This window comes from Setaria italica, chromosome IX (assembly GCF_000263155.2).
Source record: "Setaria italica strain Yugu1 chromosome IX, Setaria_italica_v2.0, whole genome shotgun sequence".
Taxonomy (NCBI): domain Eukaryota; kingdom Viridiplantae; phylum Streptophyta; class Magnoliopsida; order Poales; family Poaceae; genus Setaria; species Setaria italica.
In genome coordinates, this window is record NC_028458.1 from 55,748,407 (window position 1) to 55,770,973 (window position 22,567).

General features: G+C 47.6%; 5 protein-coding genes across 9 annotated transcripts; 2 read left to right on the plus strand and 3 right to left on the minus strand.

Annotated features, from left to right (window-relative positions):
• Positions 1 to 1,741: 1,741 nt before the first annotated feature.
• On the minus strand, positions 1,742 to 4,313 carry LOC101763668 (formin-like protein 6). Its single transcript, XM_004985563.4, has 4 exons — positions 4,072 to 4,313; positions 3,841 to 3,970; positions 2,096 to 3,623; positions 1,742 to 2,002 (listed from the first exon to the last, which is right to left on the minus strand). The coding sequence occupies exon 3, from the start codon at positions 3,581 to 3,583 to the stop codon at positions 3,008 to 3,010; it is 576 nt and encodes a 191-aa protein (XP_004985620.1). The 5' UTR covers positions 3,584 to 3,623; positions 3,841 to 3,970; positions 4,072 to 4,313; the 3' UTR covers positions 1,742 to 2,002; positions 2,096 to 3,007.
• A 677-nt stretch (positions 4,314 to 4,990) lies between these two features.
• On the minus strand, positions 4,991 to 12,612 carry LOC101762982 (serine/threonine-protein kinase EDR1). Of its 2 annotated transcripts, XM_004985560.4 has the most exons (13): positions 11,922 to 12,356; positions 9,521 to 9,943; positions 9,266 to 9,372; positions 7,865 to 9,096; positions 7,598 to 7,638; positions 7,386 to 7,454; positions 7,165 to 7,265; positions 6,850 to 6,928; positions 6,672 to 6,770; positions 6,530 to 6,598; positions 6,373 to 6,422; positions 5,725 to 5,901; positions 4,991 to 5,629 (listed from the first exon to the last, which is right to left on the minus strand). In XM_004985560.4, exons 1-13 carry the CDS (start codon positions 12,354 to 12,356, stop codon positions 5,494 to 5,496), a joined length of 3,018 nt encoding a protein of 1,005 aa, XP_004985617.1. In that variant the 3' UTR covers positions 4,991 to 5,493. The 2 variants fall into 2 exon arrangements, 1 of the variants encoding a protein (XP_004985617.1); XR_002675785.1 differs by lacking the exons at positions 4,991 to 5,629; positions 5,725 to 5,901; positions 6,373 to 6,422 and having other exon boundaries at positions 6,575 to 6,598; positions 6,672 to 6,763; positions 11,922 to 12,612.
• Positions 12,613 to 14,701: 2,089 nt separating this feature from the next.
• Positions 14,702 to 16,292, plus strand: LOC101764334. Its single transcript, XM_004985564.4, has one exon. It carries the CDS (start codon positions 15,497 to 15,499, stop codon positions 15,968 to 15,970), a length of 474 nt encoding a protein of 157 aa, XP_004985621.1. The 5' UTR covers positions 14,702 to 15,496; the 3' UTR covers positions 15,971 to 16,292.
• A 326-nt stretch (positions 16,293 to 16,618) lies between these two features.
• LOC101764739 (pentatricopeptide repeat-containing protein At2g36240) lies at positions 16,619 to 20,274 on the minus strand. Of its 3 annotated transcripts, none has more exons than XR_215985.3 (3): positions 19,999 to 20,274; positions 18,194 to 19,483; positions 16,619 to 16,838 (listed from the first exon to the last, which is right to left on the minus strand). XR_215985.3 is itself a non-coding variant. In XM_004985565.3 (2 exons), exons 1-2 carry the CDS (start codon positions 20,230 to 20,232, stop codon positions 18,488 to 18,490), a joined length of 1,230 nt encoding a protein of 409 aa, XP_004985622.1. In that variant the 5' UTR covers positions 20,233 to 20,274; the 3' UTR covers positions 18,001 to 18,487. The 3 variants fall into 3 exon arrangements, 1 of the variants encoding a protein (XP_004985622.1); XR_215984.3 differs by having other exon boundaries at positions 18,152 to 19,483; XM_004985565.3 differs by lacking the exon at positions 16,619 to 16,838 and having other exon boundaries at positions 18,001 to 19,483.
• A 370-nt stretch (positions 20,275 to 20,644) lies between these two features.
• On the plus strand, positions 20,645 to 22,140 carry LOC101765412 (late embryogenesis abundant protein D-34). Of its 2 annotated transcripts, XM_004985566.2 has the most exons (3): positions 20,645 to 21,102; positions 21,178 to 21,492; positions 21,597 to 22,140. In XM_004985566.2, exons 1-3 carry the CDS (start codon positions 20,749 to 20,751, stop codon positions 21,768 to 21,770), a joined length of 843 nt encoding a protein of 280 aa, XP_004985623.1. In that variant the 5' UTR covers positions 20,645 to 20,748; the 3' UTR covers positions 21,771 to 22,140. The 2 variants fall into 2 exon arrangements, with proteins under 2 accessions (XP_004985623.1, XP_022679258.1); XM_022823523.1 differs by having other exon boundaries at positions 20,645 to 21,492.
• Positions 22,141 to 22,567: the final 427 nt, after the last annotated feature.

The window sequence follows — 22,567 nt, forward strand, 5'->3', positions numbered from 1 at the left end:
TATCTGGTGACTGTGGGCTTGCCATTTGTCTCTGAAAGGTGCCTCATGCTCATGCATGCATGCATGCTTAGTCACAATCATCGAGAACACTAAAATTTAAAAGAAATTGGAATGGAGGATGGATGTGATATGTCTCTTTCACGGCTGCATTTCAGGCTTGCAGCTGCTAGCTGCACCTGTCCTGTTCTGTGTCCTTTCCATCTTCTCCCTACTAGCTACTACACTGACCACACTGATCTTTGCCTATACTAACCTTGGCCAAAGCAGTTGCTTAGACTCAGCTAACCACTCCATTCCGTTCTAGAAGCATGCAGGGCTTGTAGCATCGTCGTTGCCGGATGTTGGATACGAAGGGATCCCATCGGATGTTCGAATGCTAATTAGAAAGATTAAATATGAGCTAATTACAAAACTAATTGCACGAATGGAGTCTAATTCGCGAGACGAATATATTAAGACTAATTACTCCATCATTAGCAAATAGTTACTGTAGCACCACATTGTCAAATCATGGGCTAATTAGACTTAATAAATTCATCTCGCGAATTAGACTCCATCTATGCAATTAGTTTTGTAATTAGATTATGTTTAATACTCCTAATTAGTATCAAAAATCCGTTGTGACAGATGCTAAAATTTAACACCCACGATACCAGCATGTACGGTGGAAGATGCCTCGCTCGGAAATGATGATAAGCCGTGCGAACAGTGAGAGGTGCCGGTCGAGCAGGATTCCTGCCGGTCGTTAGCTTGGCGCCACCCGATGAATAATTCGGACGGGCAGCCCTATGATTGTAACTAATCGACGTGATGCAGGACACTGCTGGCTGCAGCGACAGCTGAGGTCTGCAGCAGTTCAGATGCCATGCTCCCAGTGATCTAGCAATCGATGGCCAGTTGAATGGAACTCACCTTCAGCTACCTTTGCCGCTGTGGACTTCTGACGATTCACCATCGCCTCTCCCGACGCTATGCCTTGTTCAAGCCATGGCAAATTGGCACCCACCCCTGTCGGCTGTCGCTCGCCAGGTCACGTCCGTGGGCTAATCTTGAGTGCAACCAGTTTTGCGTACCTTCGTGTTGGCACCTTTCAGTTGTCATTCCGGAACACCAAACACGTCATATGATGACAACCTAACGCGTAATCTTGCAGGTGGGGACTGCAACTGCAAGCAAAGCAATATGCAGAGCTGGCGTTCCCATCAGCAAGCCCAACTTGCCGAGAGGATGATGAATGTCCAGTCAAGGGATATGCATAAACTGGAATCACACAGCAGGATTGCTCGTGGGATCGAACATGTGGGCGGTGAAGGAAGGGAAAATGGAGCACACAGAGCCGCCAACCATAATAGCCGGAACAGAAGTCAAACAGCTATCGTGCAGGCAACTAAAAGCTCTTCAACGAACTCCAAAATTAAACTAATCCCATCTCAACAACTCTGAACCAACAGGAAGTGAATACGAGTTACACCAAAAACAGATAACAGAACAAAGTGGCAGCAAGGGATCTTCAATGTCCCGGTCAAATTGTATGGTCAGAATCAATAATCTTCCCAACACAAAGTGCCATCATCATGCATTACGATATGCTGATAAATCCTCAAAAAGACATCACTGTCACTCAATGATTAAGACCACAAGAAAGCTGTGAGGTACAATGACCGAACGTAGGACAGGATGGATCCACCACCAGAGTCTTGTAGGAAATTCGATGCCATAAAATAAAACTTCAGACGAGACATAGAAACAGGACCAAAATTCACATGAAGGTATAACATTAAAGTAGTTATTAAGTAGAAAGCAACAGAATGCCACAGCATCCATATGAAACAACACCGACATCGTATACGAGTCATAACATTAAGACATTACCACAAACAACTAGCCAACCAACTGTCTGGCACAATACTGGGCTATGAAGAAAACAGATAACTAAGCGATAGACATTTGGTAAATTCTGGACTGCGGGCATGGTACCATGAAGTGCATTGGATAAGCAAACCTGCAGCACAACAAGACCAGACATCACATTAGCACAAGCATGAGATTATATCATTATATATATGATAGTGGGTAAAGGGAAACAGATTGTTACCATATTCAGGTTTGACAGTTTGGGCACTTGCAGATCTCCAGCATATGAAGCCCTTTATGAGAACATATGAAGGAGACTAGAATCCTGGGCATGCTCCAAGAACATGAACAGGCAAGGAGGTAGAAAGGATGCCTAAACAAAGGCAGAAGCAACACTACATGCAACTCTGGGAAGCAAAGATACAAAATGGCAGGGGAATGCAATTTGGCATGCTAGAGATGCAAAGAACTGAGGAAACAAAGGAGTAGATAAAGTTAGTTGAGACACATGGAGGAGGAGGAACATGAACATTGAATTGGGACTTCATAACAACTCCTCTCAGCATCTTCCTTCCAAAAAACAGAAGTGCCAGAGAGTGGAGATCCTCGCGCGCTTTGCAGAACACAAGGAGATGTTATGAAGGGAGGTGAGTCAGTCAGGAGGATGCAACGCGAGACAGAATGCAAGTTTAATGAGATGCAGCCATCCTACAGATGACTACACATATGGCATGGTCTAAGCTGAAGTTATCTAAAACTTGAACAGTACTAACCTACATGCCCTGCCTGACATGAACTACAGAAGCAAGGATTATGTAGGCTATTGCTACTGGTCAATGATGGGTACCAAGGATGCAAATGACTATCTAATGCCTAAAAACCAACACCTAAAAGGAACATTGGATACTAAAAGGTGACTACAAGGTAAGCTATAAAGGTGACTCATAAACTGCAGTGGCCTCATGCATCTCCACCAATCTCAACCACCACCACATCCTTCACTGCAGTTTCATACTGCCTAACCTTCTAGCTGTGCTTGCTAACCACCTACAGCACTCCTGTTGATGAACAACCACCGTCAGGTGCACGGTGGTTATTCTCAGCTACCCTATACAGACCTTAACCTATGTACACAGAACTGCTGACCCGCCATTCAGTGATCCTCAATTTTCAAGTGAAGGATCCTCCTCAGATTCTCTGTCGCAATGGCAGCATCATTACCACTAAAGAAGCTAACAGCTGAGCTGGCAGTCGGAGAGGAAGGTGCTGACTTGGCATGCACAGGCACCTCTTCTTCGTCGGACCGGTCAGCAGGTGGAAACTCAAGTGAGACGCTACGCTTCTGGTGGAGGGAGAACTTGGGTATCGGCAGAGAGCTGGGAGGTGGTGAGTTGGAGAACGCTGGACCAGCCCAGAGCTCAGGGCGAGAGGGAGGGGATGTCGAAGGGCTTATAGAGATTGCTCTGCTGCGCTTTTTCCCGTGGCGCAGCTGCTGCTTCGGTGTCTTAGGCTCAGGGGAGGAGCGGGTCCGTGCCACCCCAGGTGCGGGAGGGGACGGCAGGATGCCAATGGTGATGCCGGAGTGGAAGGCGCGGCAGTTGCCGGCTTGGAAGCCGCGCACGGGCTGTGGCGAGGAGAAATGGGGCGACGCTGATGATGCCTTCTTCCGGCGACCAGGGGCGTGGTGGAGCTGGTGGCCGCGCTGCTCCGAGATGACAAGAGTCTCCATGGGTCGAGGTGCAGATGCTCTGACTGAGACAGCTTAAGCCCTAGTGCCAAAAGGGGGGGAAAATCAAACACATAAGCATATCAGACACTACATTTTAATGGCAGAACAAGGAAGCACTAACAAAATCTGAGCAGAAATCGAAATTTGAGGATGTAATGGGCAACGCAGTGAATCATAGTGCAGAAATGGTTGCTTCAAGTGTACAGGTCGCCAAATCAAAACATAAAAAACAGAGACATGGATCTACTGGTGGATACCTTCCAGATCTAGAGCCGACGAACAGATCGAGCCCCAGACAGAGCACTGATGGCGTCCCTCCTCACACGATCACCTCCACGCTTCTCTCCTCCGTTCCAAACCAGACCCACAGGGAACCGCGAGCAGACACTGCATCGGCACCACCAGCGATCAATCAAACCCTCTCCCAAATGAAAACCCTCAAATCAGCGCGCGTATGCCAGCTCCAGCCTCCAGGCCCCCCAACTCACCAAATCGACCGCCACAACCAGCGGGAATCTCCGAGAAAACCACCCGCTGGGCCGGAGGGAGGCGGCGGAAGGATCGATCCGCGCGCGATTGGGCGGATCTGGGACGAGATCGCGCTCGCGGCGCAGGGAGGTGGACGACGATTAGGTGGCGGTGGTTGGGGTTAGTGGTGTGGAAGGAAGGAACTAGCCTAACGCGGTGAGAGAGCTACACGACGACGGACTCGAAACGGCCGGCCCAGAGCCGGGTTTAATAGGGTCCGGGTGGAGTCCGTGCGCCTCGCACGGGGGTCGTGCGCCACGCAACGTTCCTTTGGGCCTTTGGGGGCATCTGGACCGGGCTGCACGGGATTTTCCGAGCGGGGGTGGGGGCATCGGCCGTTGGATCTTGGCTGTCGGCGCCGGCGGACGGTGATCCGGGGGACGCGTGGTGGGGAGGTGACGTATGCGTGTGTTGTGGATAAGGGAGGCGTGGAGCGGGAGACTGGGCTCAGGGATTGGGGTTATCTACTGAAAGATGCCCCTGGGCCTCTGTAACCGTCGGGCTTGAAGGCCCTGTCTGGAATTCCCTTTCTTTTCACTCTTTCACGTGATTTCTGAATGATATAAACTAGTACGTACTTCTGCACGAAAAAATAATGTATTCTGGAATCCAAATAATGTATTCTGGAATCCAAATCCTACGGCATTTTGTGAAACAGAAACCAATCCTAATCTCAACTTTTCTGATGCTACGTATAAAAGGCAAAGCGGAGGATTATATTGTTCTACGTGAAATTCCCTGGACTCCAAAGATCAAATGGTTTTAGCAGTCATCATGCAGATGAAAAGGTTGTATTGGCATATTTAAATCTCGACAAAAGTTATATGATAGTAGGTACCATTACCATCCCGGCATCTCGCGGACGAAAAATGCTCCAGGTAAACAAACAACGAATCAGGTAGTGTATTTTATTCAGTTGGTCAAAGGCACAGGCAAACAAACAGCTCATCCAGTCATTTGAACACACATCTTCCAGTATAATAATGTATCCTAAATTCACGTGTTCTGATTGCAAAGAGTTACAACACTTCCAACTTTCAAATATAGCTGCCTTTTGCGCAGCAAGCCGGCAATCCATTTAGACACAATCAGACACTCCACAATCAGCACAATGAGCTCTCACTGCTTTCCAGAGGGCTCGTACCCGGTTGGATGTACATATTGACACCGACATAAAAATGAGGTGCTGCACACAGAACTTCTTCCGATTTCTGTTTGATGGACGGCTCTATACATATTGTGTCGGGGAGGCATTGTCCCGGCAGCCGGATGTCTACCACCTGGGGCGCTCAATCTACAAGGTGCGCCCACATTTGCAGACTTCTGTAGAGACACAAACGTCAAGAACAAAAACTACGCACAGCGGAAAGTGGAAGGCCCCCTCAAGGAGTAGAATTCACTGAGATTTCTTGATGAACAGGGGGGCTCTGTGTCTCTTGGTGAGAAGGGGTCACTAGCCTTTGAACAGTCTTCAGAGCACTTGTTAACTGTGAAAATGAAGGGCGCAGATTTGGATCTCTGGCAATAAGAAAACCACATTAGTGCACATATTGATTGCCATGGCCAAGACGAGAGACTTGGATCAGAAAACGTAATGATTTTTAACAACTCACTTCTGCCAGCATTCGTATATGATCCTTGCTACCAGAGGATCAACTTCCTTGGGAATATCAAGCCGTCTATCCTGGAAGCCAACTGCCCCCACGACTTGCATTGGATTCATCCCACTCCATGGCATTCTAAGTGTTGCCAGTTCCCACAAGATGACACCGAAACTGTAAACATCACACCTGCACAAAATTCAGGCAGAGGATGAGTTAAGATTGTTACTGATTTTAATTAAGGAACCAGTGAGGTATAGAAAGGTCTTGATAGAGAACAAGAAAAAGTGTCAAACCACTAATTCTGGTTAGGGAAGACAGATTAATTAGCATTTACAATTCTGGTTTCTACATGATTGGTTGGAAAATTATACAGCCAGGGAGCTGACTGTAAAGTAGTCATATCTCAAAATATTTTCTTACCTGGTACTGATCATTAATTTTTAAACCAACACACCAGATTCTCTCTGTTGTGCAAATGAAAAATTATAAGCAGTATATCACAGTTAACTCAGGGACAGGGAGTCAAAATTTTGAGCAAAATAACACAAGGACAAGCATTCCACAGGAAGATAAGACTCCTACATCCATGGAAATGTTGTATAACTTCACACAGATGATCCAGAACGAGATAAATGAAAGCATCAGAAAACCACTCACTTTTCATTTGATTGTTCATTCCGCAAAACCTCAGGTGCCATCCACTCAGGCTGATAGATAATACCAAAAAATCTCCATTAAGAAACAAACCACCTAATGCATGGGAAATAAAGTAGGGAAAAAACATGATTGTGGCATCCAGATGCTAGCTACTTACTGTTCCAGCAGTGGATTTGGATGACAAAAATGTACTGTGCTTCAACCGTGAAAGTCCAAAGTCGCAAACCTGTTTTTTTTGGCATACATTGATAAGAATGATTATAGGTGAACAAGTATCAATTGTGAGAAAAAGCACATACCTTTACATTCCAATTATTGTCAACCAGCAGGTTTGGGGATTTCAGATCTCGATGGACTATTGTTGGTACACTAGTGTGCAGGCAATTCATACCTTTGGCCTTAAGAAAAAATAGTCATTTGAATGAGCAGGAACAAATAAAAAAACATATCAATCAAATATGTGAGATTCATCCATACCACATCAAGGGCCATCTTGATCCTCCGTTTTTCATCTATTAAGCAATTAGGACGGTGAAGGATCTTATACAAGCTTCCCCTGAGCAAGGACATAATCATGAACAACAGTGAATCATAAAACATGAACATCATTAGATTTTTTATCAATCGGGTGAGCACAATTATGTAAAATTTAGCATCTAATAGCATGTACCGTTAATCTGTTATAGAACTATAAGTTGCTAAAAAGAACTTTCATGTTGTCTAGACTGGGATACTTAATTCACATATTTCAAAATATAAACACCTTTGCGTAGTAAAAATATAGTACTGTACCTTGGAAGATATTCAGATACAATTGATAAGTTCGGAGGGCGTGTAACAGCTCCCATAAAGAGAACAATATTTGGATGGCGCAGCCGACGCATAATTCGTACCTTGTCAAATAAAGTACATCAGTATTATCAAACAGTGCAGCAGGAATGGACTGAGTAAATATGAACGCTGAATGGTGTATTAGTAAACTCCAAGACAGAAACAGATAAAAGTTCACCTACTTCACTCCTAAACTCATCCAGAGCATCACCATAGAAATCTTGATCCAAGAATTTTTTTACAGCTACTTCCTGCAAATAAAACAAAAAATTTCAGTGCATTAAGACTTGCTTTGTTTTCTCATGTAAGTTCTTTGTGACTTCATTCACAGAACATCTTGGAAAAACGGCCAAGCTCAAGATACAAACCAAAAGCAGGGGAATGAACTACTTACTGTTCCATTCCAGTCAGCACGGTAGACCTCTCCATACGAACCTATTGGAAGGAAGCAATTCAATCAATCATTTTCTCACAGAGAACACAAAGATGCAAGTTCATGCAACCAGCTCACTCCTACTCAACGAATGAAAAGCATAGAACCCAACAATGCCAACGACTTGAAATACAGTCTAGCACGTTTAAGATTAGTTTCCAAAACAATCCCAAATTGTTAGTTCAAAGGCAGCAAAGTGTATTTCAAAACTTGGTAGCAAAGAAGTACCTAAGCCAATCCTTTCACCAATCACAAGATCTTCCCAAGGAATTTCACATTCAGACACATCATCAAAGTCAAGCCTCTGTGACCTGACATCCATGTTTCTTGATGGCGTTGACGTGTCCATGAATCTGTCAAGGGGAGATTTCTTTGGATCAGGGAGTAATTTCTTATGGTCCTGCTTTGAATCAAGGTTTTCCATATGTTGTTTTGCTTGATTCTGAACTCTATTCATTGGGACTCTTCCTTCTGCAGGATTATCCCATGGAAGTCTTTCTTGTGGTAGTTGAACCAGGCCATGTTGATCCTCCAGTCTAGAATTTGTAGGGACTTTGTCCAAACCACCATGGAGAACCCTTTCAGGAACCTTCCCAGTCTCAGCTGTAGATGTAATCTTCATGGCAGAGGTACCAATCATAATGTTGTCATAATTATGAGGCTGTGCCACATATGATGTATCGTTACGCAATCCAGCATTAAGATTACTATTCCTTGTGGCTGGTCGTGGCATCTGGGATGATGATGGTGATGCAGCATTATTGCCAACATTTCTACGTGCGAATGAATCCTCAACATAATTGTACTGTTTGTTGTTGGAAACATCATTGTAAGGTGACCAGTTCTTCATAACTAACCGCTGCTGTGGTCTACCACCACTAGGGGCTACATTCTCTCTGCGCTTTTGTAGCTCATTGTTCCTATTATCTGGCCCTTTGAATGCTACTGAAGTTTTCTTGGACTCAATACCCCCAAAAGGATTAAGGTCAGCAAAAAGGTTTCTGGACTCTGGATTTTCCTGCAAATCTGGAAGCCGATTTAAATTCCGTGGATGTTCCCCTTGAAGTACAACTTTCTCCTGGGATGATGTACCAGCAGAAGTTGATGGTCCATCTGATTGCTCATGAGACACCAGCGTCCATGAACTGTCAAAAACACTTCCAGCAGGAACAGATGATGTGCCACTCGAAGAGGTTTGAGAAGATGCTGCGACTGCTGCTGTCTCATATCCAGATTTACTATCTAATATCCAATCATCACTGCTAAACAAAGGCAGTTGGCCACCTTTAGGTTCGGGTGGCAATGCACTAGGATCCAGATTAGCATCAATGGAACTCGATGGTCCAGCTGTCCGATTCAGGCTGAGTTTTCTATTAGAATTTAATGAATTTCCCTTCCAACTTAAGATATCTGCTGGAATAAGAGCACCAGGAGCAGCCATCAGATCAACCAAAAACTCCCTACAGAAAAATTGCAATAATAAAACTACTTAGCAAACATACAGTAGCAACAAATAAATTGAAATATAGCAAGCAGCAATAGCACATGGATAACACACTAGGAAGCATCTTTCACTAAGTATCCATGCACCATGCTATGAACAAAGTGCAATGATCAAAACATCAAAACCTTTCATTATCCATCTTAATTATGTTTATAGCATCATCATCATCACCACCAGTATAATTGCTCCCTTTGACAAGTTTGCATGGAATGCCAACGCGGTCAGCAAGGATCTGCACGAAGAGGTACAGGAGTGTGTGCTTTTCAGCTCAATGATTGACAATTCAATACTTTTCAGTAACTTCCTAGCTAGCTAGCTTTCTTGCTTGCATTAGTACATGACAGTGTGCATGGGAAAGAGAGGGAGGGAGGAAAGGGGACCTTGAAAAGTAGGGCACGGTGACGTGATAGCCCTATCTTGATGCAGCCAATAGGCAACAAACTTGTTTGTAATGAGGTTCTCAGCTCAGTACTCTTCTCCAACCACCTTGTGAGCATGTCATTGGCGTCTTTTACAGGTCCACCCATATTATCTGTAACAAGCTCAGCAATTCTTTGCACTAAGAGTGCAATATTGGCAACAGGGAAGTCCAACAGGATGCACTGTGCCACTTGCTCCATCTCCTGCAAGGTACTATCAATGGCACGGTTGATTACAATGACTTCAAAGCCCAGGTCCCCTATGCCTGTTTGGAGATCAGCTAGTGATGGCATCTTCCCCTGCCTAGAGGATTCCATAGAGGAGCCAAAGATGTCATAGAAACCATCAACGACTTTCTCATGATAATCAAGAAAGTTATAGTCCTGAAAGAAGTTAAAACATAAGTCAGAATGGAGTGTGAATGTTAAAAGTCAGCACCCGATCCTCCACCCTCATAGGTAGTGATAAACTGACCAATGAATAGTACTATGAATAGCCAACTAGACACAAACAGAACAAAGAGACTTTTGATTATAAGAGACTGATCTTCCATGTCCAAGAAGGCTTATGATAAATATGGATTTGCAATGAGAGCATGGGCTCACCAAATATTTGACTGGCGTAAACACAACATACAAAACTTGAAAACATAGTATGATCAAGCAACCCTATATTTGCTGAAAAACAAAATACTGCTACCTGATCATCTCCTTCCTTGGCTAACTATGTTCCACCTCCATGACACACTAGCACACATGCAGCTTCTTCCTTCCTTTACCTAGGTTTTTCACACACTGGCTAAGCCTACAAGGCTGTTTATTTTTTGCATCCATTTCCCAGGAGAAAATGCCTTCTATTTTGTTATCTATTTTTTTTTCCTTTTAGCAGTGTGGTGCTGGGAACATTTCTCTCTCTTTCCTAGTAGTGGCTCACCAGGAACCAATCCTTTATCACAGCAAATAGTTGAATACATCAATATTTTTTGCATGCATGCATGCAGCCTCTAAATAGTAAGTAGCATTCTCACTTCTCCGTATATTATTTCGGAGTCCTTGACTGATGTGACTCTTAATAACAAATGCGACGCAAGGTACTACCCCAACACGGTGACTTCATTCAAGCACGCACCATACATAGCAATTAGCAATGATTCAGCACATAAGTATTTTAACGGCATCATTATACCATGTACAGGGAAAATATAGTTTATGTGAGCAACGGAGCCTCGAATTGCTGGCTCTCACAGGAGCTCCGACCTGGACCTTTATATTCCTATGGCCTGCTAAATAGGAGTACTTCCTCCAATACGACACTTTAACTGTAATATCTTGTGTTATATTACAAAAGTAATTTTTATGATGAGCCTAGTAGCTCCAATCTTCTGTTGACAATCTATGTGAAACTTGGACATTGATTGCCAAAGCCAAAAGGCTTGACTTAGGACAAAGTATCTAATAATTGCAATGCTCAGTAGACAGCATGAAGCTTATACATGGTACTTAGCATTTATTTGCAATGTGTTATTTGCCATGCTGTGAGCTGAACTGAAGCTCAATTGCAAACTAGACAGTCACATAAGCTACTGAAACCAACTAACCAGCGGCGGAGCCAAAAGGGGGGCGCGCAGGGGCCTGGCCCCCCCTAATGCTGCAGCTTTTCCACAGGAGACCCTCTTAATTCCCTGCTAATCACATATTAAGTTGCCACTTTTGTGACGTGTTGCTGCTGCATTTCGTAGCCCAAAATGAGAATTCGACTATCCCAAGCCAAAGTGGAGGGACAACATCCTTCTATCGACATTGACGCTTCTGTTTTCTTTTCTTTTTTCGCACCGCTAGCTGCTGCTCAAGTTCCTCTAAAAAAAGCTGGTGCTCGAGTTATCCGCTCTTCAGACTCTAGGCCACCGTCCGCTGCCCACTGGTGCAGCCATCCAGGATGCAGCACTAGCCACAAGCTTGGCTGCGAAATCACAAACTCTACGCTCCCTCAATCTTAATCACCAATTATTTTGTGTTGACAAGCACATGCTATCTTATTTATCTTCGCATGCTTAATTCAAAGCTAATTAGCAAATAACTAGCTTAATTTCTTTTATGCATACGCCATCATTTATATATAATCATTATCGGTATTTCTCACTTGGCCCCACCTATGTCCAAATCCTGGATACGCCTCTGCAACTAACAAATTCCAATGTGCATGAATAGATAAATCGGATGGTAGAAAATGATTGCCGAATTGGTAAGAATGAACTGGTATCGCGATCCTTGGTCCACATTTAGTCGAGACAGTTGTATGAAGTAGCAGAGACAGTTTCAACTTAAGTACTACTATATTCATCATTCCGAGTCGAAGCCTCACCCAGTATCGCCGGGAGAGCGAATCCGCGGTGTGGCCTTCGTCCCGGTGGGCGGAGAAGCGGTCGAGGCTCATGAGCTTGGCCTTCCTGATCTGGTCCCCGTCCAGGTCCCCCACGTAATCGCCGTTGGAGGACGCCGAGAGCGCCATCGCCAGCTGCATCTGGAACTCCTCCTCCGACGATATGTAGTCCTCCCCTCCTCCCGCTCCCGCCCCCGCCCCCGCGGCCCCCGTGGGCGTCGCGGCCGCGGAGGGGGGCGAGGAGGAGGCCGTCGAGACCGAGAGCGCCGAGGCCGCCCCGGTCCCCGACGGCGAGCTCGCGGGCGACGGCGACGACGGCTGCTGCGAGCCCTGCCCCTGCTGCGGCTGCCCCGCCGGGGACGCGGGGTCGTTGGACCGGTGCTGCCACCTGATCTTGCTCTTGAACAGGTTCTTCATCTCTCCTCCCCCACAACCTCCCCGCCCCGCCCGGCTATTATCTAGGGTTCGGCTCTCCGAGCGTCTCCGCGTGCCGGGCGGTGTGGTCGGCGAAGAGGAGACGAGTAGACGACGACTCGTGACGAGGAAGCAAGGCAACGGGGGGAGTCGAAGCGGAGGAGGCGGCGAGCGGGCGGGTGGGGAACGAAACGAGCGAAGGAAATGGCGCGGGTGGAGAAGTCGCCCGAGGGGTGTGACTGCAAAAATGGCGGGGGTGCCTTTGCGCTGCGGCCGGCGAGGCTACTGACTGGGCTAGTGATGATCATGTTAAGGGGCCTGTGGTTTGGGGTTAATTACCGAAGGAACCACCCCGGATTAGTTTACGCGGCGGATACGGGGGTGATGGAGATCGGGACGTGACTGAGGGAGGGGCGGCCGCCGATCGTGGGTAGGACCCCCGACGGCGTCCTTGCTGGTGCGGGGGTGGGGCAGCCCGGCTGCAGCAGCTCTTGTCCGAGACACGGGGCCTGTCGCGTCTCGTCTCGTCTGCGAGTGATCAAATGGAGAGATCCGCCGCTCGACGCCGGCGTCAAGTCCGGCTCCGGCATCATGTTTAGGTTGGAAAGAAGGTGGTCATGAATTTGCAAAGAAATGCCAGAAAGATTACTGTATTTGAGATGGTGTGATTTCACTGAGAGGATCCGAAGCTCGCCTGGTTCTCTCGTTTTTCCCTTTTGCTATCCATACACAAGTCTCTCTCGTTAGGTGCAGTGCAATTCACCGTGAAATCGGTACGGTATCCTCGAATTTATTGCATATAAGTTTTTCTGTCAACCTTGATTTGGCTCCTAAAAATGGGCCAAGTACTAAATGAGATGGCTGCCTGGCCAAAGTACGACGATGTACAAGTAAAATCAGAGAAATCAAAGAATTCAGGAAACTTTTTGCACTTCATGTCGGAGTCTTTTGCGCTTAAAGTTCCGGTGTTCCAATCTTCAAACATACCAATTATATTGGTTAGTCCGTATACTAATACTCTGACTTTGGTTGCTAACACATCTGACTTTGGTCGAATGGCTCAGGTTGTGAGGTTGAGTACATAACATTGCATTATTCAGCACCCAGATACTTCTGATCCTTCGCGATCCGGCAATCATCAGGGAATTAAATCCAAGCCTTTTCATTCGCCTGAGACAGAGAGGAAGCTAGCGGTGGTTCAGGCGCAGCTATCACGGGGAGGATGGCCGGAAGCTTCGTGCCGGCCGGGGCGGCGGCCTGTCGCCTGCGCAGCTATCAAGAGGAGGATTGCCAGTGTGATTTCTCTCCCCGTTCAGCGTTAAAACACGTACAAGAACTGCGAGATTTGATTGGAGAAAACGCGCCTGGCGTGACAGGCGCAGCTAACGGCCCAGCGATGCTTGCATCCATGTCGACGGGCAAGAAGATTTTTTTATTTTTGTTTTACCTTTTTGTTGGTTTTCCACACGCAAGAAAACGACCTGGGACAGGTGTTCTCGTGTCAACAAAGCCAAAGGGGGAGGCCAGTAGAAGTATTAGTAGTTCCTTTCATTTTCTATCAGAGACTCGGAGGCCCAGTTGAACAAGATGAATGCGCCACTACTCGCGTATCAAGGATTCGATGAATATCTGGGCTGATAAACGATTGTGTGATGGCGAAATCTACATACATAGAGACTAGAGGGTTTTTTCTTGTTCATTGCAGTTTTAACTCGGCGACACGGTACGATGCTTGGATGTACTCCCTGGACACATGCAGCGAGACGGCAAAAATGAGGCCTGAGAAAACACAATAATCTCTGGGGTCTTTGCCTTGCATGGGTGCTTACTATATCATGTGCACTTGACGCGTTACACTTTCAGTTCACATGATAATGGGCCAACTGTTACGGTGCCGTGGAGTAACTGCGAAAGGAAATCAGAAAGGAGACAGTAAATCAAGTTAAAGACTGACAGTCACGAAATCCTTTACAGCACAACTCGAAAAGGTGAAAGGAAAGAACAAGAGCCTTTGCCTTACCAGCAGAGTCGAGAACACGGTGAAGCACAAAGTACTAGCAAAAAGAACAAGCCACAGTCTCTTAAGCTATTATTAGTTATTACAAAACCATGAAAAAGAAACTTATCGAAGCTTATCATCACTCGTGGGATTACGGATGCATATCCAGATTAGATAAAGCAAAGCAAGTGTGAGCTGACGCGACACCAAACCCTGTACGGCGCCGGCCCTTCAGATAAGCCCTGCGCCGCACTCACTCACGCACATCCAAACATGCATGAAACACTGACACCATTCCTTGACGCCACTATACGTGATCGGACACCAGGTGCCTTGACTGACCTGCAAAGGCGCTGAGCCGCATCTCACTCTCCAAAAATACCTTTCATTTCATCCACGCAGCAGCAGGAGAGGCATCGCCTGCAGCGCAAGTCGCCTGCTCTGCACTGCAAAGGAGGGGAGGATTGGATCCCTGCACTGCAAGCACGGGAAGCTATTTTTTCCATGCCGCTTTCAGTGCCAGCATCGCGCATCCTGGCCTGACCTGACCTGTTGTTACTCCCGGTCATCAGTGGCTAACAGCAACCGCGATCAAAATGGCAAAGCGACGCCTCGAGAATCCCTGTCCGGAAAGGAACACACGGACACCAAAACGAGGGGAGGGATTGGCATCTGAATTCTGAAAACCGTTGGAGGCAGCCCCATGTTTCGTTGTCAGGGATCGCTGGGAAACGCCAATACCGCTGCCTTATCTTCAGAAGACGAGGCCGCCGGAGCCCACGAATCGTGACGTGCCCACCCCCGTTCCGAGCACCAGCCACTAGCATCAAACAACAAACAGGCACCGGCACCAGCGGATAGTAGACACGCGCGCCGTGCCGGTCTCCCTCCTCCTGTCACGTCTCCAATCTCCATCTTTTCTGACGACTCCTCGTCACTCCACCGAGCTTATCTTCCTCCCTTCCCTACACGTCAAGAACCTTGTGACACCTCCTCAGCCTTTAGCCTCTTGGTACCCTATAAATCCCAGCCTCCCTCGGCTGTTCACCTGTCCAACTACAAGCAAGAGCAGAAGAGACACCACGAAAGGAACCGAGAGAGAGAAAAAAAGCTTCATCTTTTGGAGTTTGTTGCGAGTCAGCACATGAGGATCCACCCAGCAGCAGCTCCCACCGGCGGCAAGAAGGACCTCCGCCGGCTGCCGCACGTGTACAGCAAGGTGCTGGAGCTGCCGCTCCCGGCGGACACCGACGTTGAGGTGTTCGAAGGCCCCGACGCCTTCCACTTTGTCGCCGCCGGCGCGCGTGGCACCGGCATGGTGCAGGTCCGCACCGTGAGGATCCACCCTGGGGTTACCAAGGTAGTGGTGCGGGCAGGAGGCACCGGAGGTGGTGATGAGCCTGGCGCCGACGACATGGAGCTCGACAGGTGGCGGTCCCGGCTGCCCGAGGCGAGTTGCCCGGCCATGGCGGTGGCCGGGTACGTCGACGGGCAGCTCGTTGTGACGGTGCCAAAGGGGCGTGGCGGCGATGAAGGCGCCGAAGGCGGCCAAGGTGAGGTCACCTGGAGGTGCTGCAGCGGAGGAAAGATTAGTGGAAGACTGGTAGTTGTACAGTAGAAGTAGGCACTCTACTATCTAGTAATGTCTTGCCATCTTTGTTTTTTTCTGAAGATGGGCTGTTTATTGTGCCTTGCCTGGCCTTAGTAATAGATGTTTCATGAGCTACCTTCTTGCTGGTTCTTAAGCATATAGAAGCAGCTACTGTAAATTCCCTTTGGTTTCCATGAAATCAAATGTAAATTCTAGATAGACCTGTGACTTTGAGATGCCCTTCCTTATCTTGATGTGCCCACTTGATGCAACTTGGATTTTATCGTGGTAGATAAGGTCTGGTGGAGCATAATGTGTAGACCAGATTTGGTCAGTTTTACTGTTAGCATTTCTGAAGATCAGATGCAAAGTGGACCACTTGCTTGGTGCTGCATGTCACATGGATTCATCAAATATCTCCATTTTGATGGCCCACAGTTTGCAGCCTAGTGTCTGTTAGCCCTACCTAAGATAATCATTCTGGTTTAAGGCCATATCTTCAGTCAGTGATCACCTGATATTCTGTAAGTTCCGGTCACATTTGCCACTCGCTTTCATCCGGAACTTGAAGCGTTAAATTATGATAGGTCAATCAGTCAAATAATACTGGAATACTCCGGATGAATGGCAGTTCCTGCACAAAGGTCTTCCACAAATTTTAAATAATTTATATCATTCTCCTTGGAAACAGTGCAACATAATACATAAACATAAAAACATATTTATATGATTCCATACAAAATAGAAAAGCAATGAAAAAATTAGCAGAATTACTATGATAAAGTATGGAGTTAAGGAAAAACATTATCCAATATTTCATCAAAATCCGGATTTGACATCTGTGACACTGCTAGAGTATGCATGTCCATGTTGTACTGTTGACCAGCCGATCATGCTGCAAAAGTCAAAGTTCCACAAGAGGATTGTGAATAAACCAGTCACTTGGAATAAATAAGCCTTTGTTTCACTGGTGATACTATATGTGTACTTATTTTCACACATTTCAGTTCAAGTTGCAAATAAAGTGAAATGGTTTCGTAATACAAAGAACACCAAACAGGTGATGGAAAGGTGAGGAAAGGAAAACAAGCGATGATACTAGTTTAAAGAATCGTGCCTAACAAAGGGGGACCCCAGTTTGGTAAAGCATCTACAGCATGATGGACAAGAGTTGACGAACCCTATCAAGATCAAATGGACCACCCAAGTTGCTTTAGGTCTATGCATCATATATACGATACAACTATATACTTGTCCGTATGAGCACTGAACATTGCTTTGTGATGATGATCATTTCTAGAAGGATGAAATTCATTGGGCAGTCACTACTTACCTAAACAATCAGTACATCAGTACATGGGCTATAGCCAACATCTCATTGGTTTCTATACTTAGCAATTCAATAGAAATATGGGTTTGGAATCTGAACTATAAGGATCAAGGGCACATAAAATCCAGTGTCCAGATGAGAGTAGGCTAATAGGTTGTAAGCACCAACCTAGTTTAGAATTAATGACAATGAGATGCGCACAAATTGGGCCCTAAATCATAATGCACTAAAACATTTGCTACACAGGTTAAGCTATTGAACAGATGCCATGTACTACCATTTCCTTTCATAAAACAAAGTCATAGGAAAATGGGGATCATTTGTATTTACCAGCGTGGCCTATGGATCAAGGTTTGTTCTAATTTCGCACAGACTACTGGCCACCAGTTTGAATAAATATGCACATGGCGCCAGCATGGAAATGACACAATCATTCACCAAAAGGACCAGCTACTGAATTACTAAGGTGTCCATCAGCCCATCAAAACTAAAAGTGAATCTTAGTGCCCTCTCCTGACATATTTTATCTCCAATGTACAGAGAAGGGGAAATCAGATTTGCTTCTTTGAGATAATCAGCCATACAGCTCATGAGGCCATCTTATCTCCCAGTGGGTCGACTAAATCAGTGTTTGACAGTAGCAGTGTGTATCGGATCTTGTCAACTTCAGTAAAATCACTTGGGTTAAGTAGACTTCTTGAATACTGTACGCTAAAAAACTGAGAAGGATGCAAGCAGATTATTCATATTCAAGAATATGACAAACAGAAACATTCATCGTGGAGAACTGTGACCATTTCATTATAGGAGGAAAAAATGGTCCATACAAAGCAGAACAAAACAAAACACCTGGAGCGGCTTAGATATCACATACATACCTAATGACAAGTCAGGTGGCTACAGCTATTATCTCAACTAACCTTCCATTGATCTTTCTAAATAACACCTTCTGCAACGTCAGCAGCCTCTAAGATCAGTGGAGTCTTGGCTAAAAGATGTTTGTGTAATGCCAAGCTTAACATCCAGGTAACTTCATGCTTCTCATATGTCCACATGTTTCTCAATAGTTGGGCATGATAATTTATCTGAATCTGAGATCCTTCCCGTGTCAGACATAGAACTGGTCAAAGAACATTGAGTTGGACTGTGTGAAGAGAACATGTAACCCAGGATTTCATTTTGCTGCCATGATGCACTTAAGGTTTTCCGTGAGCTCATGCAAACCCAGCTTGCCTCATATCATTTATGGTCGAATGAAGCCTTTCATGTAAATCAAACTTTCGATATCCAGCAACCAATATATCATACGTAGACCTGTTCGGCTTGAAGAAACTTTGAATGCGATTTAAGAACAAATCCAATCTATCAAATTCCTTGTGACGAAAATAAGAACAGATTATGACATCAACATCCTCTGGGCACATAAACATCACACCGTTGTCCAACATCCAGCAAATCGCATCTTCCATATCTGCCAATCGATCTGCCTTAGCATAGAACCTGATAATTCCATGGTGCAGTTGTGTTTCATAACTCGAATGTGTTCCCTTTTGTATTACGGCAAGCAGCTGCTCCATTTCATCTATTTCACCTCCATCTAGGCATATTCTCGTTAACCTTTCAACTGTAGCTTTGTTCAACTCCCAATTGCCATCCCTCACACGTTTTAAAAAGTCTATTACTGTGTTGACCTCCTCTTTTCTAGTAACAATCTCAAGATTTGCCTCCAAAATAGCAGAGTTTGGCTTAATCCCCAAGGAAATCATTTCCTCAAACACCGTTTTTGCATCATCTAGCATGTTCAACCGAATAAACCCTGTGATCAAAGATTCAAAAGCTTGAATACTTGGAGTAAACCCAGCATTTTTTGCAGCTACATACCAGCTCATCATCGCATGGCCACTTCCAAGGATCGAAAATGCAGATATAAATGCATCATATGTAAAGCAATCGGGCTTGCAACCATCCATGCCTTCCATAGTCTCATATAAGGTCATTGCGGAGAGGAGATCTCTGACCGACAAGAAAGTGTTAACAAGGGCATTGAAAATGCCAGTGTTCAGATGAATTCCCTGTGCCTCCACGCATTCAAAGACTCTCATTGCAAGTGCTGAATTTCTTGTCTGAGCACAGAATTGGATTATTGTTGAGTAGGGCTCACAATCATGAACCTCTTCCTTCAGTAGCTTCTCTAGCTTCCATTCCAATACCTAATCCAATGTTCACCATTCACAACATGTTAGTTCGCTTATCCCTGTTCTCAAATTCACCCAAAAAAAAACTTATGAATCTCATACAGATTCATTTGCAAAACCAACTGATCATATCGGCATTTCAAAAGTTAGATCATTACATGTATCGTAAGCTCACATGATGATAGGCTAAAAATACTAGTGATACGCATCGCAATCCGCACTCTGACCCGTGGGCAAACAGAAATTTCCTTCTGCTGTAGCACTATTTTTTTTTTAACGAACGGGAACGAGATCTTGCCTATTTCATTGATGGAGAAGAAAGTAACAGCCGGCTAACCGGAAGAAAAGTAAAATTATGTACAAGGCAAAATTTCTGCTAGCTTCTTCGCCCCTGCCTTCACCCAGGTTGCCGCTTCTTCTTTAATTTTCGCCCCTGCCGTAGCACTAAACACAAACGCTAAATTAAACCGAAAACTAGCTTGGCTGAAGGCGCTGAGGAGTGACTAATGAGGAGGAGAGAAGCGACTCACGAGGTGCGCCTTTGTCGGAGAGGACGCGCGGAGGAGAGCGGCGGCGAGGGGCCCCCAGAAGCCGCCGTCACGGTGCTGCGCCGAGGAAGCGACCTCCTCCACGGTCGCCTTCACGCGGCTCTCCGGCTCCGAGACCAGGCGAGCGAGTAGGGTTTCTTCCGTCCCCGCAGCCGCCGCCGCGGCCGCTGTCCCCATCCCGCGCCACAGGCGCCGGCGAGCGGCGGCGATCGCCATCGATTGGCTGCGGTCGCGGAAGCTTGCTTGCTTCGGGCCTTCGGCGGCGGCAGTGGGTGACGGGCCTAACGGTTGTAGTAATAAGCCGGCCCAGTAATCCCTTGGAACTTCTTAGAGGAGCCCATCGTAGGATTTTACGGTAGTTCGGCCTGCTTGCTAATGACGGCGCGAGTGGCCCATATCCTCTCCGCCGCCTAACCACGCTGGCAATCTTGTCCCCCTCCACGACTCGAGCTTCATCCCGCCGGCCAGCCCTTGGGCACGCGCCACATGGGCATGGATCCGCGACGCGCCCCCTCCTGCTCGCCTCCACGTCTCCGGCCTCTGCACACGTGTCCCTCCTCGATCTCCACGCCAGCCGCATATAACCGCGACGAACCGATGCACCGGACTGCGAAGCCAAGCCAAACAGCGGTGCACGTCACTGATAGGTGATTCTGGTAGGTGATATACTGATACGCTACTGCAGGTGCAGAATATACTTCTAGTCCTAGGTAGCTTCTGGAGTGTTCGAGAATGAGCCAGGGGCAGCCAAGGAGGCCGTCCGACCAGCAGCAGGCGGCCGGCGGCGAGCATGGCGCCGTCCGCTACGGCGACGTGTTCCCAGCGGTGAGCGGGGGCCTCGCGGAGAAGCCTGTCGCGCCACAGGACGCGGCCACGATGCAGTCGGCGGAGAGCCTGGTGTTCGGCTTCGGCCAGACGATCAGGGGCGGCCCCGGCGCCACCATGCAGTCCGCGGCCACCACCAACGAGCGGATGGGCGTCGTCGGCCACGACCAGGCCACGGACGCCACCGCCGTGCAGGGCGTCACCGTCTCCGAGACCCGCGTCCCGGGCGGCCGCCTCGTCACAGAGTTCGTCGCCGGCCAGGTAATCATCAAACACTTAACGCCCCCTTCTGCTCTGTCTCTGCGTTTGCAGCTAGCACGTGTATGCTGTGCGCAGGCTGTTGGCCAGTACCTTGCCCCGGATGATGCCACGGCTGGTGGCGCCGCCGGAGCAGGAGGTGTCGCTGCTGCTGGCGTGGTGGATAACACGAAGGTGACGATCGGCGAGGCGCTGGAGGCGACGGCGCTGGCCGCGGGTGACGAGCCGGTGGAGCGCAGCGACGCGGCGGCCATCCAGGCGGCGGAAGCGAGGGCTACCGGGCTGCACGCGAACGTCCCCGGCGGGCTGGCCGCGCAGGCGCAGTCAGCCGCGGCGGCCAACGAGTGGGCGGCGCGCGACGAGGACAAGACCACGATCGGCGACGTCCTCGCGGTACGTCGGACGTTGCACACAAGCTTCTGTTCTTTGTGTTCGTGCGGCTGCGCGTGTTTAATTAAGCAGTCGATTTGATCTTTATTTGACGTGTGATGATGCAGAACGCGACGGCGAAGCTGGTGGCGGACAAGACGGTGGAGAGCGCCGACGCGCTGAGGGTGGCCGGCGCGGAGAACCGCAACAAGGGAGACGCGACGGCGAGGCCCGGGGGCGTGGCGGCGTCCATGGCCGCGGCCGCGAAGCTCAACCGTGATGAGGCTGTCTGGGAACAGTGAAGGGTGCGCCGTCTCGTCGCGCAGCCATGAAGACGTGTCCAGGAGAGCCTAGTTTTGCGTCTGCCACGAGTGTTTTTTTTTAAACATGCAGGCTGCATGCACATGCATCCTCGGTTTAGGCCCAGTCGGGGTCTCCTTTGTTCGCTCTCTGCTCACGCTCCACGCAGCTGAAAAGTTTCTTCTTTTCTCTTTTTTTTTTAACCCCGTGTCGTGTGTCAAATGGGTCCGCCTCAACTCTCGGCATCAGCCGAGAGGCTTGGTGTCGTACTGTCGTGCGACGTGCGCACACGTGTGATGTAAGATACGCGTCAGTGCAGGACCAATGTAAGATACCAAAGTTCACCTGCATGTTTGGTGGTCAGTGCAAAGATGTTTCCTGTCAAAGAAATTGTTGTTTGTTAGACCATCAGGTGGCGTACCGTACGTGCCTGCACCGTACCTGATCCTATCAGGTCGCATGCAGTCCAGGAGAAATCGAGGCTGAGGCGCAAGTGAGACGTGGCGGCGCGGTGCGCGGGTTGGGCACAGATAAAAGAAGCCGTGCGTGACACGCCCCCTCGCGGTACACGGCTACCCGCCCACGCGTGCAGTGATTCATCACAGGCTCAGGCCCCCTTTGGCACGGCTCATCCCAAAACGGCTTCACCGGTGAAGCCAAAGCCGGTGAGCCAAAAAAACTGGCTTCACCCGGCTTCTAGTTCATTTTAGTCCCGGCTTACAAAACGGCTTCACGCTACAGTGTCTCGATTTGCGTGAAATAGATGAAGCCAAAGCCGAAATAAGCCGTGCCAAAGAGT

What these genes read in the sequence shown, in the direction of transcription:
- LOC101763668 (XM_004985563.4), bottom strand. Translation starts at nt 3,583, where the DNA reads ATGGAGACTCTTGTCATCTCGGAGCAGCGCGGCCACCAGCTCCACCAC.
- LOC101762982 (XM_004985560.4), bottom strand. Translation starts at nt 12,356, where the DNA reads ATGAAGAACCTGTTCAAGAGCAAGATCAGGTGGCAGCACCGGTCCAAC. An exon ending in CGCTCTCCCGGCGATACTGG is followed by an intron (nt 9,944 to 11,921) that starts GTGAGGCTTCGA and finishes AACTTCTTTCAG; the next exon opens with GACTATAACTTTCTTGATTA. An exon ending in AATGAACAATCAAATGAAAA is followed by an intron (nt 5,902 to 6,372) that starts GTGAGTGGTTTT and finishes AATTTTGTGCAG; the next exon opens with GTGTGATGTTTACAGTTTCG.
- LOC101764334 (XM_004985564.4), top strand. Translation starts at nt 15,497, where the DNA reads ATGAGGATCCACCCAGCAGCAGCTCCCACCGGCGGCAAGAAGGACCTC.
- LOC101764739 (XM_004985565.3), bottom strand. Translation starts at nt 20,232, where the DNA reads ATGGCGATCGCCGCCGCTCGCCGGCGCCTGTGGCGCGGGATGGGGACA. An exon ending in CTCCGACAAAGGCGCACCTC is followed by an intron (nt 19,484 to 19,998) that starts GTGAGTCGCTTC and finishes ACATTGGATTAG; the next exon opens with GTATTGGAATGGAAGCTAGA.
- LOC101765412 (XM_022823523.1), top strand. Translation starts at nt 20,749, where the DNA reads ATGAGCCAGGGGCAGCCAAGGAGGCCGTCCGACCAGCAGCAGGCGGCC. An exon ending in CGATCGGCGACGTCCTCGCG is followed by an intron (nt 21,493 to 21,596) that starts GTACGTCGGACG and finishes GTGATGATGCAG; the next exon opens with AACGCGACGGCGAAGCTGGT.